At 41.4% G+C, this 21,202-nt stretch overlaps 1 protein-coding gene across 1 annotated transcript in view; it reads left to right on the top strand.

Annotated features, from left to right (window-relative positions):
• Positions 1-21,202, top strand: part of UNC13C (unc-13 homolog C) — a 1,458,878-nt gene that overhangs the window by 420,920 nt on the left and 1,016,756 nt on the right. The window contains exon 6 of the mRNA XM_085644160.1: positions 7,267-7,272. Coding sequence (XP_085500286.1) covers positions 7,267-7,272 — 6 coding nt within the window. The remainder of the gene's footprint in view (positions 1-7,266; positions 7,273-21,202) is intronic.

The raw sequence follows: 21,202 nt of genomic DNA, 5'->3' as shown, positions 1-21,202 counted from the left end.
CATTATGATTCTGGACTCTACATGATTCAGACCTAAGGGATACATGTCGGGACAGATTCAACCGCTTCACCTTGGAGAGGACTTAAACAATCAAATCGTCCGACAGTTTAGATCTGGACCTGAGTTTCTGTTTATAGCACTGAGAGTCATTCAGTTCAACAAAAGGAAGTTTTGAATCAGTCTGTGAGGGAGTGCAGGGCACAGTGTCTATATCTGAAGGTAGTCCATGAAATTTTTTTATATGGGTGGAATGCACCCATCCTTTCCGTCCTTCGATCTTCACAGCTGTTCTGGTCGTCAGCAGGACCTGCTTAGGCAACTTCCACCTAGGATCCAATTGGCTTTTCCTATCAAAATTCCGAACCAGGACAAAGTCCCCGGGGACCACGTCATGGGGTTTCGCCTCAGTGTTGTCGGGAAAGGCTGCAGCTACCTGTGAACGAGAAGATTGTAGTGCAGACATCAAGGAAGCCAGGTAATCTGTCAGCATATTACAGTCAACATCAGTTATTTTACGTGGTATAGGCGTCCCCCACATATTCGGTGGTCTACCAAAGATCACCTCATACGGGGATAGCCCTGTTCTAGAGTGTGCTACCATTCTCATGTAAAAGAGTGCAACTGGTAATGCTACTATCCAGTCGACACCTTTCTCTCTACATATTTTGGACAGTCTGATTTTCAGTGTCTGGTTATGTCTTTCTACGAGACCTGCTGCTTCGGGGTGTCGGACACAGTGGAATTTCCACTGATATCCCAACAAGAGTGAGACATGTTTCATTAATTCGGATGAGAAAGGCTGACCGTTATCTGAATATACAACACGTGGTAAACCGTACCGTGGGAAGAATTCTCGAACTAACTGTTTGGCAGTAGTCGAGGCAGTGTAATCTGATACGGGATACGCCTCTGTCCAACGGGAGAGAGCGCAGACAACTACAAGGACATATTTGAATCCTCGACAACGTTCCATCTGAATATAATCCATCTGGAGGACTTCAAAAGGATGGTCAGGAGGCTGAAATCCACCCTGCTCTACGGGAACACTCTTTCCTGGATTAAACTGACAACATATCATACAGGTACGAACTTTTTGTTTAGCTGCTGCTCGTAAATGTTTGTTGAACCAAATGTGCTGAATGCTGTCTAGCATAGCCTTCTCTCCTAAATGTGCTGGACTGTGAACTGTAGCTATAATGGCTTGAACCATGGAATCGGGGAGAAACCACACGGATTTCTCTTTCGTCATCCATCCTTGATCTGTCTGGATCCCTCCTAGTTCAGTCCACTTCTTTATTTCTTCTGCTGTGGCATGTGTCTGTATGTCAATTACATCAAGTGTGGGATCCTTAATTGTCATACACTGTGTTGGTGTCTGAACTATTGGCTTTGTCATGTCTAATGTGCGATTCTGAGCAGTCTGTTTAGCTGTTCTGTCAGCTAAATCATTGCCTTGAGAAATGGTATCAGTAACCTTCGTGTGTGCTTTGCATTTCATAATCGATATTGCAGTCGGTAAATGAATCGCGTCTAACAAAGCATGAATGAGGGGTCCGTGCTGAATGTGGGCACCATGGGAAGTTAAATAACCCCTCTCCCGCCAAAGCACTCCGAAGTCATGTACGACTCCAAATGCATAACGTGAATCAGTATATATGTTGACTTTCTTGTCCGTGGCTTGAATACAGGCTTGTGTTAGAGCAACAAGTTCTGCTGCTTGGGCTGACAAAGTATCTATACAATTTGTCTCAATAACTTCAGTGTCTGTTGTGACTGCATACGCGGCCACTAAATCTCCTGTACTTGCTCTCATGCATGACCCGTCTACATACAACGTCAGGTCTGGATCTAACAATGGAACGTCTGTCAAGTCTTGTCTAGGTTTCGTCTTTATTTCAATGATTTCAACACAATCATGAGCTAGTGGGTCTGTTCCAATTACAGGTAATAGTGTAGCAGGATTCAATGTATTACACCGTCGGATCTCTATGTGTGGTTGAAACAATGTTAGTTCATAACCGGTAAGTCTTGCTATGGTCAAGTGTTGCGTTTGTGTTCGGTTCACAAGAACCTCTACTGCATGTGGTACTTGAACTGTCAATGGGTGTCCTAATACTATGGCATCGCTTTGTCTGATTGCTAAGGCTGTCGCTGCCACTGATTTCAGGCATGCAGGCAAAGCCTGAGCTACGGGATCTAATGTACTGGAAAAATAAGCGCATGGCTTGCGTGATCCTGCTTGATCCTGAGTGAGTACTGATAAGGCAGTACCTTCGCGTTCTGTAACAAAGAGTGTAAAATGTTTGCTATAACATGGTGTTGCTAAAACAGGTGCTTGACATAAAGCTTCCTTTAGGCTTTCAAAAGCTTGTGTATGTTCCTGAGTCCAAGGGAGAACAGTCGATGTGGCTGCCTCCTGTGTGGTTAACTGAATGAGTGGCTTCGCTAGAAATGCATATTGGGGAATCCACTGTCTACAGTATGAAGTGAGGCCTATGAAAGCCCGCACCTCCTTCTGTGTCTGGGGTATTGACATGTTAGCAATTAACTGGATACGGTCTGGTGTAAGCTGCCTTCCCTCCTTGGACAGCGAGTGACCAAGATAAATAACTCGCTGAACACAGAATTGCAGCTTAGAAGGGGACACCTTGTGCCCCTTGTCGGCTAGGAAATGTAAAACTGTCAGAGAAGCTTTTTCACATTCTGGCTCGCTTCTCGCGGTGATCAGCAGATCATCGACATATTGAAGCAGTGCTGTATTGACTGGCATGTGGATACTGTCAAGTTCTCGTTTCAGTGCTTGGCTGTAGATGCTGGGGCTTTCTGTGAATCCTTGGGGAGCGCGTGAGAATTTAAAGCTGCGCCCATTTAAACTGAATCCGAACAAGTATTGGCTTTCCGGATCTATTGGGACGCTGAAAAAGGCATTCTTGAGATCAATTACAGTAAAGAATGTTGCTTCGGAATCAATTGCTGTCAACAATGATGATATATCAGGGACCACAGGGAATTGTGGTACAATACACTTGTTTAGTTCACGCAAATCAATAACCAATCGGTACACTGGTGGAGCAGTAGGATCAGTTCGTTTAAGAATCGGAATTATCGGTGAATTACATACATTGGAGTCTGTTTCTACAACTACTCCCTGGGCAATTAACTCATCAATGATTTTCAACAAAGCCACTACAGCATCATGCGGTAACTTGTATTGTCGCATTCGTGGTAATACCACTCCTGCTTTCAATGTAACTCGATAGGGTGTAATGTTCATGCAGCCAACATCCGTAGGGCCTTGTGCCCATAGATGTACTGGTAAAGTCTGTAGTCGGGGATCCATGTCTCTAGACACATAGTGACCTTTAAAATCACGCAAAAACAATCTTACTCCTTCCGGAGAACAACATATTATGGCTCCTAGTGCTTTCAGAGTTTTAATTCCTAACAAATTTTCTGGGCATGATTTAGTAAGCAATAAATCTGTAGTTCGTGTCAAAGGTCCTATCGTAAGTGGTAGAGGCTGTGATACTTCATTAACAATAGGTTTTCCTGAAAAACCAAGGGAAACATTTTGAGAGCCTGAGAGGGGTGCCCCTGGAACTTCACTACGTTTTATCGTTGTTCGACTTGCCCCTGTATCGAGTAAGAATTTTCTATCTTGACCTAGTAATTCACTATGTACATAAGGTCCTTCTTGATCTACCGGAATCTCGATAAGCGGTAAGTCAACTTCCCTCTCTAGGCTGGTTCATGTGTAACGCTGATACTCAGGGTATTCATACTGTGCAGTCTGATACATTTGTTGTGTTGTGGTTTGTGTGGCAGTAGCAGGCAACGGTGGTGCAGCTGGCACAAACTGTATGGGTTGCTGTGAGGCTGGCATAGACTGTTGCTGAACTGGCACGGACTGTCCATGCTGCATAGCTCCTTTTTCATTCTGATCTTGTCTAACTAATCGTGGTCTCTCTTTTGCAATACCTGTAGCTATATTACGTTTCAGGACTTGACAATCATGTACATAATGGCCTAGTTGTTTACAGTAATTGCAGGTTCCTTTTACAGGAACTGCAGAATCACCAGAATGTGTCACACCCTTTTTGTGACCATCTGCTGGTACTGTCTGAGAAACTAGCATTTTCATTTTTGTATCCTTCATGCGTCTATGCTCGTGTTCTTGTTCATCCCTAATTCTATTGTGATGATACTGTAACATTTGTAGCATTTGCGACGGAGTGTTACTTTGCCAGGTACTCTCGAATTTCAATATTCTATTCTTCACTGGAGGCAATGCATTTTCCACTAATTTTGTCACAAATAAATGTGGATATGAGTCACTACTTGCTTTTATACCACTATTTATACCAAAACATTTTTCAAATCGAGCATAATAATCGCTTGTGTCTTCATCTTGCTTTTGTTTACAGGCTGTGATTGCACCCCAATCTTCCTTTTTTGTAGTTAATAAACGTGGCAGTACCTGTACTAGTAAACCTGGTAACAGTTTAATTTTATCCCCGAGCCCTGAACCTGCGGCTCGGCCCCTTTCTTCCTCTGCTAATGCTGTCCAGTCTATCTTTTGGTCTCCCACTTCCCACTCTTTTTCTTTCAGTTTTTCATATATGCCAGCAGGCAAAAGCACTTTTAAAATCGTCATAATATCAGGAAAGGTGTACTCTCCCATCAGTAACATGTCTTTAATTTCTCGGTGGAAACCCGCTGGGTCTTTATCATGGCTAGGTACTACTTTCTTCATTTCTAATAATTCCATTTTTGATATAGGTGTGTAAACAAATACACGGTGAAACTCATTATCTTCGCCTTTTATTGGATGCACTTCTCGTAGAGGATTTTGTCTATCCATGTAGTACGGCGTTCTTTCTCTGGGGGGCAGGGAGAGAGAATCCGGACTTACAAAAAGGACATACTGTTTACGTGACACTAATATCTCTTTAATTAGCTTGTTACTAGAACCTCTCCATCTGTTCGTGAGTAGTTCCGTTAATATATCAGGTAAAAGACCAGGATCAGCATGTTGGCTCTTATATAATATGAGGAGTTGCTGAATCATATAGATTCCAGCTAAACGTTGTTCATCTGTACTGAGGTTGAGAAACGTGTGTGCTACGGTCTCATCACCGTATTTTTCAGGACTAACGATCCAGTGAACGGCTGATCTGGCTAATTCTTGCTCATCCATGGAATCGAGGAGGTGGTAACCTCTTCGTTCTCGTAGTATTTTATCTGCGGCTTGAAACGAATGTTCAGGAGATTTCAGATTTATTACAGGCGTTGGATACGTTCTGCTATTATTTGGACATACAGAGTGTATTGGATCAGAAAAACATCTAGTATTTTCACAAGATCTTCCTCTGCCTACATAGGCTATGGTCTCTGACTGTCTTGCAGAGTCCCCTGATTCGGACACTTCATCTTGCTCAAACTCGTCTGTTCCCAATCTCTCTTCATGAATACGCTCTATTTCTTTACGTATTTTTCGGCACATGGCTATTATACAATTTTGCTTATCGTGTCTCCCTTCTGATATATTCTGACTCCATCTTGTAAGAGTAAGCATTGCATTCCGGTCTACCCCCGGACGATCTTGATTTCTGATCACACAGTTTATGAGGAAACGTAACAGTTCCCCTTGTATCTCTACTTTCTGGAATTCCATAGCTCTGTTAATACATCCTGGATCTCGTCCTGTTTGAACAAAATGATATATGTTATCTAGATGCGTAGCCATCCCTGGTAACCTTGCTAAATACTCTGCGGCTCGTCTGATACGTAATGATGCCAGGACCATTTCGTCCTCTTTACCAACCACCGGGTCATATCTACAATTTACAAGAAGTTCCTTAAGCGTACGTTCATTTACGAACTTAGGTGTACGTGAATGTGCTGACTCTTGAAAAACAAGTTTATTTATTCTAGGTGGTGTAAAAGTACTGCTAGCACCTCCCGTGGCCCCATCTGGGGCGTCGGGTGTGAATGGGTTCGTTGAACGTGACACAGCAACTATGGGTGTTGTTACCCCTGTAGAGTCGACTGCGGAGACAGATGCGGAAACAGATGTGCTTGCCGATGCTTGTATCGGGACTTGCTGTTGCACGGGGACAGATACCTGATCCTGACGTTGAACCCCTCCGCCAGACGGTCTATGTGGTATGGCGTTAGCATACTCGGGGGCTGCATCGTCTAGATATGAGGAAAGAAAAACATCTTCTGCGGTTCTGGGATGCCCCTTTGGATGTACCTTAATTGGAAATAACGGGGGTGGCAAGTCTTTTGGCACCTCCGTAACAGCCTTAGGTAGTCCTTCGGCTAGAAGGGGATACATACCATTCATAAGAGCATTTCTTTGTCTATTTACTTGTTCTGATTTCACTCGGATACCTTCCTCAATTAATAGATTTTCTTGAACTTTATTTGAACTTTCTTTACTCCTCTCTTCTTGTCTACGTGCTTTTTCTGTTCGTCTATGAGATTCTTTACGCCATAACTCAACGGCGTCTTTCTGTGACTGTCTGACCTTTCTTTTCCATAACTCTTCCTCCACTTTCATGATGCACTCTGCATCCCAGGTTCCCGCTATGGGCCACCTTTGACTTTCCGGTAATCCCTTGGTATAATCTACCCATAGATCAAGAAACAATATGGCATCTAAGCCATGTTTATGGTACATGAAATGTCCTGGAGTGTCTCTAGGAGGAATAGGAACTGCTTCTTCAAGCACCCCTTTTCTGGTAGTAATCTGTCTTAACTTCGAGAAGAGCGGCATATTGACAACTGATCTGATACTTACTCTTGAACTTACTTAATACGAGAAACACAATAATGAACAGTGAACAATAAACAGTCATTCATACCACAATATGCAAGACATTTTCTGAATACCTTAAACATTAAACATTAAACATTATAACAATGATCGACAATGATGACAGTCTGCCTAACTAATCACCACGCTGAATTCTTGACAATAACTGAATACTTCGGAATACTTGATATACTGCTAAACAGTACATATACACTGCTAAACAGTGCAGACCGGATTTGTGTACCCAAATCCGTCTTGACCGGCACAACCTATGTGCGCGTCAACACGCCTCCTCGGCGATGGTACTCACCGAGTAGCTCCTTGAAACGGAAGGCCTCAGAGAATGGACAGGACTCGATAACTGCGGACATCGGACCCTCTGGACGTCGGAATTTCGGAAAACCTGGTGGGCCTCTGTATACCTCGGATCTTGCTCTCTCAGCTAGGCTCTGGTCGGGATACTTCGCACTTCTCACCGCCTCGTCTGGGTTGATCGCAGCCTCAGTCGCCCCCGCTTGACCGGAGGGAGCTTACAGGAAATCCTGCTGGTACGCGTTTATGGTCCGTCCAGCTGTGGCAGGAGACCGGGCCTGCAACGCACCGCCGGCGCGTGAGATGAGAAAGTGTCCCTGTTCGGGCGCCATTATGTGGTAAATAAAATAAATATTACCGGACTGAATTTCATGCGGAATCTTAAATTAAAGTAAATAGCTCAAAATAACAAGAGGCAGAATCCGTGGTATAAGAGGTTGTCTAATGGGCTTTATTCCATTCAAAATGGCCGACTCGAGTCGCGGCCCTCAGGTTCCGTCACCACGAAGGTTCAGGAAGTGAAGTACAATAATTTATTAACAGACATGTATTTTTATAATAAGTACATTACAATGAAACGAATGTAGAAGGCGTAACATTTGATAAGAAAAATGACGTAGCAGTGACATAATCGAAACTAGGCGTAATAAGGAATAAAAGAAACATGATTGGTTAGAATTATCAGACATAGGTGGATCTATAAGATAATACTTGGCATAGATGCGCGCGCGGCAGCATGACGTGTAATTGACGTGCAACTAGGGGGTGAAGGGGACTTGACATTTAGCTCTACATGTGGAGACGAGAAGTCTGGGGTCAAGTCATCCTAATCCCAAATCATATCTAACATCCTATGTTTAAAGAACTATGTTATCCACAAGGAAGAGACTCTCGGACAGAATCTATTCTATACTGACTGTGTGCGTGTACAAGCGTCTAAGTGTCTATATGAGATGCGAGGGGCAGAAAACTTTCCATGGCAACAGGGCTATGAATCACTTGCAGGAGGACGGAGAAGCCTGGCCTTTTGCTTGGTAACTGGAGGAATGTTTACTTAAACTACTGGACAGGAATGCATCGGCTGGAGAGCAAAATAGATAATTCGAAGGTGAAATACAACTTCTTGGCAGACAGGCGAAAACTGGCCGAGGCAGGCACCGTTAGCTGCACAGGGAGTAGGACAAAGTTCATGGATACAGATGCGAGCTCAAGCTGAAACTGTCAGAGACAGAGAGCAGGGAAAGGCTTTGAGGACAGAATCGGGCCTACTCGCCTGAACTGTAAAAATGGAGTAACTTAGCCATATAAAGTCGGTGGCCTTTCATACTTAGGAATCGAATATCCAGCCCATTGATGGCGGATCTGACAGAGAACATGTTGACGGTAGACACACATATGTTTGCGTCTTAGAAACTGGAACTGGAGGGAACATACATGTACTTGTAACATGCATATAGAACCGTTGGGGTCCAAGATAGGGGACATAACTGATCAGGAAAATCCACTTTTCCACACCCTGCAAACCATTTCGAAACAAATCCTTCTTTTATGAAGGAGCATTATTAAGTGTGTTGACCTAGGCCACAAAACAACTTATTACGTAGCTGTGCTCTTAACATTCTAAAGGGAATGTGTGTCATATATTAACCGTGGTTAGTTACCCAAACTGAGATCTGCTTGTTCCACTGAACACTCATTCTCTGTAAATAGATTATTTCAATCTGCTTTGGCTTCCAAAAGAAATGAAAAGTTTAGGCATTTGGGTAAGAGAACCAGGAGACAGAAAGAAAAAAAAACTGTCAAGGTTATATCGAACAAGACAGTAAACACTTTCCAAACACTTTCTAAACAAAACAATCCATTTAAATTCAGCAAATTTGAAAAGATCAAATGTATGGGAATAGCTGAGTAAATTTAGCACCAAGTTCAATTGCAGCAGGATCGAGCTCAGGAGGGAAATTGAAGTGAGAAGGCCACCCAGGAGATGATTACTGCTAATGGCAAATGTCATTTCTCCAACTCCCCACACAGCGAGATGGGCAGAGCTCAAATTGTCATTATTCACACAATTGTTTCAGTTACAGTGCAAGGTGATCTCCACTTTTATTGAACCAATGAACAACATTCTCATCCTCTTTTGCTGATATCTCTTTCATATTCCTTCATATTTTCAGTTTTCTTAATCAAAGTTTGAGTATAAGGGAGCATGTCTGTACTGTTCAAACATCTTAATAATTGTATGGTTTTGTTCACTGTTGTAAAAGAGATAAGCTTTGTTGGCGTTAATTTGGGTACCATGCTGACCCAGCCACCTCCCTAGCTTGGCGGACCACAAATTGAATGCTGAGACTCTGATCCACATGTGCACTATGAATCTCACCATTTTGCCTTACAATTCGTGACTGTTATTGCGTGAATTTGTGTATCTAGGATTTCCTAGTGTTATTTGTGCTGACAAGATTGTTACAGTTTGCTGATGTTGTGAGCAATGATGTTTCGATTCACAAAATGCCAATGAAGAAATATTAAACAAAAAAGAGAAGGCATGTCCGATCTCACATGTATGATACCCATGACATTAAAATCCATGATACTTAAATTCACAAGTCGTGTATAAGGACACAAGGGCCACCCTACTCACATGGAACCAGGGTAAATATAGTTTAACAAGGAACAGTGGTTCCTGTGGACAATCATCATATAGTACACAATAACAAACAGCACAATGGCAATAATTGAAGGCAAGGTGATGTCAGAAAGAGAAAAGAACATATATCACAAATTATTCATGAATTCAAATTGTTTATGTTAATGTGTATTCACATAATTCAAAATTCAGTGCATGGTGTCCTAAGTGAAGGTGGAACCTACATATCAAGGTTGTGACTATTTGTGACATAAAACAAGGTTTAAAAAAAATATACAAAGACGATCCTAGCAGTAATATGCAATGAGTGATCTCAGGCTCCTAATACAAAGGTAGGGGCTGGGAAATGCTTTGCTTTGGGTTGTTGACAACGTTTCGACCGAACTGTCAATAGGGGGTCTCTTCAGGACCTAACAATGGAGGGACACAAGAGAATGAGAAAAACTGTCAGAGTGTGCAGTGTACACCTTAAGGAAGTGATATTTGAAATGAGAGTACACACATAGGGCCCAGTCTGGCACCTAGTGAGGGGAGGGGTACTGACAGTCTCAGAGGTTTGCTTGTATATTTGCCAAAGTGTGGACGAACAACAATCCGTTTCTGAGGGTACTTATCCATTTCAGGAGAGTAAACAATTACTCATGAGTATCCTGTTTAAAAGCCACCTGAGTCAGCTTTACAGTTTACACACTGGCAATGAGGGTGAACCGCTTCCGTCTGACTCCGCTTGTGGAATGACAAGGCAGTTCCACCTGCTATGGTAGCGATTTATAAACTAAAAGCGCGCCCTGCCGGCCATGATGCAGACAGACGGAAGCGGTTCTCCCTCATCACCAGCGCTTGTAAACTGCAAAGCTGACGATGTTTTATGTCACAAATAGTCACAACCTTGATATGTAGGTCCCACCTACACTTGGGACACCATGCACTGCATTTTGAATAATGTGAATACACATTTACATAAACAACTTGAACTCATTAATAATTTGTGATATATGTTCTTTTCTCTTTATGACATCTCCTTGACTTAGAATATTGCCATTGTGCTGTTTATTATTGTGTACCATATGTTGCTTGTCCACAGGAACCACTGTTCCTTGTTAAACCTAAATTCCTTAGGCAAATGAATAGCCTGAGCTTTGATCTGGGCCTTGACTTGTATTTGGGACTCTATTTGTCATTACGTGGGAGTGAATGCAGATTTGAGTGAGAACTAACAGCTATGGCCTTTTCCAGTTCCTTCATGGGTAGTAATGGTTCTTGTGTATCATTAAAGGAATAATAGCCTTATTATCAAATCAGTGTCTCCTTAATCCCAGTGTAGCTTTGAGATTCTTTGACCTCTGCTTTGAGTACTGGACTATCCTGGAGCTGATGCCTAGAGCATTTTCTACCACACAGTGTTCTATAGTGGCCTGCCCACCATTCTCTCGTATGTCTGAGATGAACTCTCACAGAATGCCCTAATTGCACTGAGACTGAACCCTACTCAGATTTAATGTTCAGATCTGGTTGTAAGTACCAAGCATAGAAATGGATATCAAATACAACAAAGGTGATGGAAGGATACGTGCAATAATTCGACCCACTGGCAATTGCTTGGGGTAGCATTCAACTCATTGTTCTTTTTCCCACTAGGCCACCTCACATTCTATATTGGCAATATGCAAATCAGTCTTAGCCCGGCTCCATTGGGAACAGTCCAGCCCGAATGGCCAAGCCAGTTCTGCTCTGTACTGGAACACAAGCAACCCAAGACTGGAGTTGCCATGATTGGGGCTCTTCTGTTGGCTGTAGATTGGTTCCAGTGGCACAGAAGCAATGGACCCACGCCTGGGCATACTCTTGGCCGCTTAGAAAATTACATCAAGCGCTACAAAAGATGATGGGATGAATGCTTGCAATAAGTAAAACCACTGGCAATTGTTTGGTATAGCATTCTAACCCATTGTTCTTTTGCCTTCGATGCCACATCAGATTAGACCCACCTATATGCAAATCAATCGCTCTTGGTCCCGGTTCAAAGAGAACAGGTCAACTTGAACTGCCAAACCAGATCCGAAGGGACAATACGGTAAGAGTTATTGATTGGACCCAATACATTTCAATACAGAGTAGTCAGATTTAATTGGGTTTGATAAATATCAGCCCAAACACTAGGCCTCTCGTAATGATGGCTTATGAGCTAAGACATTATAGTGTTAGATGGACTTTCAAATGGAATTCAGGGAACAACTCGTGCAGGAGAGATGTTGTCTTCAAAAGAAATCTAGTAGGTGTTTGTATATGTGGTTCACCACTAAAAACACAAAATATTACATATCTGCACATGGTCATGCTGCTACAGTCATATCCAGTATTTAGTCCGATGTACATTGTTGAAATCTTTCTGCACACATTTAGGGCCTCAGTCTGAGTCCAGGTTAATTACCGTGGATTCATTTCAAGCTGTTGAAAATCGATTAGCGCACCTTGTGGTTTTTCCAGATGTGAAATTACTGCTACGGTTTTAATGTCACTTGACGGAAGGAGGTATAACCTATGGAATGAACGTCACATCACCCTGATTCCACAAATGTCCCACCTTTGTGATCTATTTTCCCCATGCAGATTTTTACTAGGTAATAATTGGTGAGACATGCATGGAGAAACGTTGCTGCTATGCATATTTGCACTTTTACTTGTAGCCCAAAATTGAATATAAACACGCTGTGTGCCCATATACAAAACTATCCTGCAAATCATGTCCTAAACAGGAAAACGTATAACTGTTCGGTTGCATTATATTTACAAAGGATAGAAGAGGTCAAACCTGAGTGAAGTGAATGGCAATGACTAGATGTAATCCACCTCTGGGGTACAGGGAGAAGGCTAGAATGAGTGTGCAGAGGGACTGAGAACCTAGTGTGTGAAGACGATCTTATCTAGGGGGTGCTTGAAGAGCATATATACTCTGAGTGGAGACCTAACATTCAGGTCACAGAGAGCAATAAATAAAGCATCTGGACTGGTCTCTAATCTTATGTGGATTCACATGCAATTGCTTAAGTATGAATGGAACAAGCTGACACAGTCTCAAGTGATGCTGTATATTTGAAATGAATAAAACCACGAGACATTAAGGAGGGCTGAAGAAATATAAACTCTATCATGCACCAAGGACTCAGTGGACTCAATATCTGTGACACACTCAAATACCAGCTGGACACAAGAGCATGAGATCACAAAGTAGGCTGTTTGTGGTCAGTTAAGTAGCAATACTTACCATACATCAAATAAGTCGTGGAAATGCACTTTAAGTAGTGGAATCGGTGTATACACTTTATGTAGTGGAGTCAGTATTGCATGCCCTACCTTCTTTTCAAAAGTGAACAGGAGGCAGACATTTCAAAGAATTGCAATACATTCAGTATGTGGTTGTGAGCTGACTCTAGGGCTATCAGGGTGGGGAGAAAGCACTGCAAACGCTGGGGCAAAATATCTTTAGCTCATTTCGCATGCACTTAATTACAGACGGAGATCTGATATAATGCATAAAGGCATCTAGGGCAGGTCAATCATTTTATTTGGACCCTGAAATAGTTTGTGCATTTCAGATAATTCTAAGAAAACGGAACAACGCATACATGAGAGCATATACAATGTACGTTTGTACACATCTATAAACATACCGTATTGCACTTCCCATTTTTCACCACACGACCGAGGATTTGAGCTTTTCACAATGTCATCTGCTGTCAGCGATGCCAGAAACATTTCCTACAATTCATGGATGGTCATTCCTCACTCGAATCTTAAGAAAAATCTATCCAAGCGGTCATACCATGTCACGATGTCAAGCATAGATTCTTAAGTCTTGCAAAGATAGATGCTGCTTAGCCTGGATTTCTGACTGATGAATATACTAATGTGCAAATAAACCATTTCTAAGGTTGAGCAAGCCCTTCTTGCGGTCACAGGATATGGAGGAATGCCAGAGCCTCAATAGCTTTGACACATACCAGTGATTTTCACTCTTCTATAGCCTATATAAATAATTAATTGTCAGTGGGACATTATTTGTGCAGCAAGAAAACGTAGCACTTTTATTGTTGTCAAGGGGCTGGGTAGAAAGAAAGTGTTGCACGAGCGCTGGCTAACTCACAATTGTAGGATAAATGATCCATCATGCTGTTTAATGCAAAGTATATGTTAAAAGTGCTATTCACATGTATAGTCTCATATTTTAATACATTTTTACTTTGCTCCCCAAGATAAGAGATACAACACTCACGCTTATTGGAACCTTAGAGGAGTTGTTAAATTGACTAAAATATTGTAAACCTTTCAACTTAGCTTCATGTAGACTACTAGCATGTGATAGTCAATACTACTGATACCACAAATCTTGTGGCCTAGTATATTTAGGAAACTGGATTAATAGCTAGAGAGAGGCAGGCTTGATGTGAGTTGTGGGTGAGCCCCCACAAAGTTAAACAACCTTTGGGCTGATTCTGATGCAGTTGGTCGGAGCCGTTCCAGCTGCATCGGAATCAGCTGTTCGGATTCCTTTCCGACCGACCCATTTTGATGGGGTCGGTCGGAAAGGATTCTGAACCGGATTTCTTAATGGCTTGCGATTGATGCGGAAATCCTCCATCAATCCCTCAGGCGGCTCTTTCCGGCCGAGGGATTCCGACGGAAGATTCCCATAGCCTTTCTGTGCCGACCTTTCCGACACAGAAAGGCTGTCAGAATCCTACTTTGGGATCTTACAGCAGGGCTCCCATCGGTGCAAGTCCTCTGAATGGCGGCATAGGGGGCACCTATATTGCCCCCCTGTTGATCCCTGCTCCTGATGTCAAGCACCTTGAAGAATCCGCCACAGGGTGCAGGGATAAACTACCCCTCTGCTCTTTACAGTGAGAGCATGCAATCCAAAATACCAGCAATCTATATCCACAAAATAAAAAATTAAAAAAGATCAGCTGAAAACATATTTTACTAAAAATGAATAATCACCTACAAAATTGTAAGTGTTTTTTACAAGCATGGTTATACTTTAAAGAGTACTTGTACACTGTAGTTTATTTGTGTAGGTCTTTCACAAAGAAGCCATGTTTCTCTACTGAAAATAATAAGAAATGGACAAAAACACATTCAGAAAGAATACTACTGATAGAGCGTCTTATTAAAAGGGAATATGAACATACCAGTCTAATGTCTGATTTAAATAAACATTAAAGGGCTCAAAGAATGGTGATTTTCTAAGCTATTAAAGAAAGAGTTCAGAGATAAGCTTATTGCTTTGCACATGATAAGCAGAATACATTTCAGATAAGCATATTTAACATACAATTAAACCTGGCGACCTCCACTGCATAAACAATCACACAAATTATGATCACAATAAAGTACCTCTGTTCGTCCCTTGTATCATATATATCCGAGTTCCGTTCTTGCCAAGATCTATTTCTATGTGCATATTCCTTTTTGTTGGCATACATATGACGCATCTTTGTAGGGCATACTGCTTCTATCCTAGAAATCTCTCTCATGTGCTCGACATAGCTTACCTATGGAAAATGTGCACGTAACATGTGAAGGTCCTCATCATCTAAATCTGTGCAGACATCCAAGCCAATGGTGGGTAGAGAGGACCACATTTAGTAATTACACAGAGTGGGCAATAAACACAAAGTTTGAGATCTCCATTAAGAATCTAATTATGCAAATTATAAGCCATTCAACCAACACAAATGCTATTAATGCATCCTTTTTGTCTTCCTTAGTTGGCCATGGTGACCCATTATGCTAGTGGCTAGATTTCAACTAAGGACATGGACAGACGTGAGTGTAGAGGGATCAGTATATTATGGAGCACCACGATGACCTACCTAAAGTTGTTGCCCTCCATCTGATTAAAGCAATTGTGCATGTCCTGTCACTTTATGCCACAGACCTAATATGTGTAGCAAAAGTAGATAGAAGTACAGATTTTGATATAAAAAAAAGTAAAGAAGAAAAGAGGTAGGTGAAGGTGCTTGAGATAAAAGTATAAAGTGCATTTCCTTATTGACATGCAGGATATCATGTTCCTAAGCTGCTGATATCAGGACTGCAGGTCTGTTTTCATAATCAGTTCTCACTCTTCTAATTAAAACATCGCTTTCATGGCTACATGCACCTGACAGGATGCAGGTGTAGCAGATGTGTTTGGTGAGTGCACAAGGAACGGTCACTTATGGATGCTAAATGTAATGCCTATATACCTAGCAGTGGGAAAACTAGCGCAGGCATCAGGAGCAAGAGACTAGCAGATGGGGTGGATATTCACATGCACCATTGCAACTTTGCTATGCCACCTGTAGATGTCGAAGTGGAACTCCATACCACAATAATTAGAGCTGTGCCCCAATAATAATACCCCACTAATTTTGTCTACCTGGGCTGGGGTGGATATTCACATGCACCATTGCAACTTTGCTATGGCACCTGTAGATGTCGAAGTGGAACTCCATACCACAATAATTAGAGTTGTGCCCCAATAAGAACACCCCACTAATTTTGTCTACCTGGGCTGGAGGGGATTGTCAATGAATCAAATTAAAGTTTGCTGCAGGTAGCCGGTAAGTAGCAAGAGTATCAACTGGTTTTGAGACTGGTTCTAAGAAAGGCAAAGAGTGAGAATTCTTAAAACTAAACACCCTTGTGTAAATGTGTAATAACATACGCATTTTGCCATTGGTTTATATTTTCTATAATTATGAATCTCGCAGGAATGGTCTTTTCAGTAGTGGCCTAGCAAGACTTATAAAACAACATGGCTATTGAAACTATACCGTCTTACACAATAGTTGTTGGCACAGGCAGTTTCATAAGCAACATGACACTTTCCTTAAATTTTTTTTTTTTCCTTTTATAAATGGAAGCAGGAACAGCTAGGCAGGCTAAATCTGGACTTTCCAAGGCTGACCCTTGCTGCTAGAAGGCACTCACAGCTGGCTCGTCCATTGTTATAGCTATTCATTTATTTTTAAAAAGGCTTGGCTTGACATTTGAGCGGTAGCCTGAAGTGGTGCTACCAAGATGGAATGTTTTTTTTCAGCCCATTTTCTACATATAATGACTTGTGCCTTTTTTTTCTATGATGGCTCTAAATAAAATGCAAGTATGCCGAAACGTGTTTTGAAAAAAGTTAAATGTAATGGTAGAACAGCTTATTGGCAGCTTCTCACTGCTCACAAATCCAAAATACCAGCAATCTATAGCGACAAAATCGAAACATACAGAAAGAAATGCTGAAAACGTATTTTACCAAAATGAATAATTACCTACAAAATTTAAAGTGTTTTTTTATGTCTGGTTATACTTTAAAGTGTACTTGTGCACTGCATATTATTTGTGTAGATCTTTCCCAAAGAAACCATGTACCTCTTATGAGAATAAAAATAAAAAGACAAAAAACATATTCAGAAAGAATATTGCCCATAAAGCGTCTTATTAAAACAGAATATGAACATACCAGTTTGATACCGGATTTAAATAAAAATGAAATGGCTCCAAGAATGGTGATTTTCAAAGCTATAAAGGAAAGAGTTCAGTGATAAGCGTATTGCTTTGCCAATGATAAAAAGAATACATTTCAGGTAACCATGTTTAACATGCAATTAATTCAGTGTGACCTCCACAGCATAAACAATAACACAAACAGGGTCAGACTGGCTGTAGCGGGCACTCGGTGTTTCCCCAGTGGGCCGCCAAGGGGAGGGGCGGTTTTGAGCCCTTGGGGGGCCGATATTGTTACCGCGGTCGACAATATCGGCCCCCTGTAACAAAATCGGCTGAAACCGGCCATCTCCAACAGCTCGGCTGCAACTCTCTCCCCCTAGGGGGGGGGGGGGCTGGTCGTGCAGTTTGCCAAGGCCGGTTTCGGTTCCCTGTCCAGACCTGAACACAACTTATGATAATAGTAAAGTGTTACCTCTGTTTCTCCCTTGTATCACATATATCCGAGTTCCGTTCATGCTAAAAGCTATTTTTATGTATATATTTCTTGTATATATTCCTTTTTGATGGCATAAATATGATGCATTTTTGTAGGGCATACTGCTTCAATCCCTGAAACCTATCATGTGCTCGACATTGCTTACCTATGGAAAATGTGCACATACCATGTGAAGGTCATCATCATCTAAATCTGTGCAGACATCCAAGCCAATGGTGGGTAGAGAGAACCACATTTAGTAATTGCACAGAGTGGGCAATAAACACAACGTTTGAGATATCAATTAAGAATCAACGTAACCAATTAAAAGCCATTCAACCGACACAAATGCCAATAATGCACCCTTTTTGTCTTCCTTAGTTGGCCATGATGACCCATTATGCTAGTGGTTAGATTTTAACTAAGGACATGAACCGACTTGAGTGTAGAGGGATCAATATATTATGGAGCACCAGGATGACCTACCTAAAGTTGTTACCCTCTATCTGATTAAAGCAATGGTGCATGTCCTGTTGCTTTATGCCACAAACCTAATGTGTAGCGAAAATAGAAGTACAGATGTTGATATTAAAAGAAAAGTAAAGAAGAAAAGAGGTAGGTGAAGGTGCTTGAGATAAAAGTATAAAGTGCATTTCCTTATTGACATGCAGGATATCATGTTCCTAAGCTGCTGATATCAGGACTGCAGGTCTGTTTTCATAATCAGTTCTCACTCTTCTAATTAAAACATCGCTTTCATGGCTACATGCACCTGACAGGATGTATGTGTAGCAGATGTGTTTGGTGAGTGCACAAGGAACGGTCACTTATGGATGCTAAATGTAATGCCTATATACCTAGCAGTGGGAAAACTAGCGCAGGCATCAGGAGCAAGAGACTAGCAGATGGGGTGGATATTCACATGCACCATTGCAACTTTGCTATGGCACCTGTAGATGTGGAAGTGGAACTCCATACCACAATAATTAGAGCTGTGCCCCAATAATAATACCCCACTAATTTCGTCTACCTGGGCTGGGGTGGATATTCACATGCACCATTGCAACTTTGCTATGGCACCTGTAGATGTCGAAGTGGAACTCCATACCACAATATTTAGAGCTGTGCCCCAATAATAATACCCCACAATTCACCTCCGGAAGTTCGACGTCAGTTTGATCTTGAATAGAAAGGCACATCACTTATCATTAGTTTAGCATAGTGTCATAAATAAGTAATTAAAACCACCCAATATTTGAATTCTAGATCAGAAAAAAACGTAAAGAGTTCTATTACAGAAATCCCCAAATCAAGCAGTACACAACAGATGATGTCATAATGGCTCAAATACATAGTTAATACGGAGTAGTCAAAATCAGAAACAATTCTAAATCCTAAATGAGCCTCAGAAATTCCAGAACTATTTAGACTGCATCTCCAGTAATAAGGGAACAATCACAAATCTTCCCCCTCACCCCCTGAATCAAGGGGTTCCTATAAACAATTCTTGCATAGAATATTAGCTTAAACCACAGATTTAACATGATATGTTCCCATGTATCAATTATTTGGTAAATCAGAACAATTCACGTTAATAACACTTCATATTAGTACTATCACATTTTCTTAGAAAGCATCCTATTTCTTCACTTCACTGTCATCCTGAGGTGTTTCGAACAAAACATGCAACATCAAACAAAAGCAACGACTAAGAATGAGAATAAGAATGAACTGAGCTACGGAAACACAGCTGAAGGACATTGAAAACATGTTTACAGTTAGGAATACTAGAAAGTACATTCAGAGCACAACAGGAACATTACATTAACTGGTTTTAGTTCTTCAGAACGTTAGGGAGAGAAGATACACAGGGTAACTTAAAGGGAAGGGTTGAATTCAGTAGTGAAAATAGCGAGAAAAACAGCATCCATTTTTATCCAAAATGGAGTTTTTCACCAAAATGTGACATAACTAAATCATGTTAATAAACACACTTCTATAGATTGTAATTAACTTGTTTTAACAACAATCATATTCAGCTGGTATTTGCAATTATGACCCGACATAAAAATAATGAGTACCTATAATTATTTATCAAAAAAATATGAACTTTAAAAAACTCTAACCTAGGTAGGCACAAATTATTTACTGTAAGTAGATGCTAAACTGAAGTACTGTAATATAAAATGTGAAATTTGAGTTTCCATTCCAAGACAGGGAAAACTAGTTCTTAATGCAAGCATTCTGGAAGAGCTTTTCATAACAGACAACCAAGAGGTTCTAAGCATCAACGACCATTGTGGACAATCTAAAATGGCCCTACAATTGCAATTTATCAGACATTAAGTGTAGCATTATAGTGGAAGATGGATAATGAGAGTTTTTGGTTGCAGACCCATATTTGCACGTATGCAGCTTTAAGGCATTTATATGCAACAATAATCCTGGGATTAATCGGTTGTAAGTTTTATCAGTTGTTTACCCCTATGCCAAAAATATCCTGCATTTTAAAAAGCAATCGAGCGGTGAATTTACCTTGTTGCCAATGAAAGTAGTCCTAAAATGTTGTTTGACAGGAACAAATTTCTGTTATAGACATGGTAGATAAACATGATGGTGAATATTATTTGATACTACCCCTGGTGACAAATATGATTGCTATTGTCTAGCAGTGGCTTGTGTGATGATGATAGGTATATGTTGCAAAGTCATCCTGTGTGTGCTGTGCACACCCATTTTTGGCTGAATGGTACAGGTGGTAACAGACTCTGACTGTCCCTGGGCTCTGTCTATCCAGGCCCAGGGCCAGTGCTATGTTGATAACACACACATACATGAGGGGACACTACAGTCATGGGTGGTGCAGGTAAGATGGGTAGGCTGGGGCAGGGTGGGCTGGGAGTAGTCAACAGATGATGGAATATGAAAAAATAAAATGAATAAATAAAACACCTTACCTTGCGATTGCCGCATCGCCGATTCCGCGATGCGGCGAGCGCAAGGTAAGTGATTTTATTTTATTTTTTAATTTATTTTCCCTATTCCGTCGCCTGTTGACTGTCCACAACTGCCCCACCTATCTTACCTGCACTGGCTGCGACCGGTGCACTATATATTAGGGTAAGCTTATCATTGGCATGACCTACCCTAGAAGTTCCAAGTACATAATAGGGCAGGGGGATTAAACTACCTTTAAGTCCCTAGTATATGATAGGGCATGGCAGTTTAGTGGCCAGCAGACTTTTCTGCACTTACATGTGTGCCTTGCTGATGATCTAAGGTCATTTTAAAAGCAGACTTGAGTTGCAGCACTGCTTTTAAATGTAAATTGTGCCCAAACTTGACTTTGGTGGTAGGGGCTCTTAAAAAGTAATAAACTACACTATTGTTGCATTTTAGTACCCCTAGGATCTCTCCTAGGTGTCCCATGGGTGGGGGGTCATGACAGAATAAGGAT

This window comes from Triturus cristatus, chromosome 3_1, assembly GCF_964204655.1.
Source record: "Triturus cristatus chromosome 3_1, aTriCri1.1, whole genome shotgun sequence".
Lineage (NCBI taxonomy): Eukaryota > Metazoa > Chordata > Amphibia > Caudata > Salamandridae > Triturus > Triturus cristatus.
The sequence above is the reverse complement of the archived record's forward strand: the minus strand, read 5'-3'. Positions and strand labels throughout refer to the sequence as shown.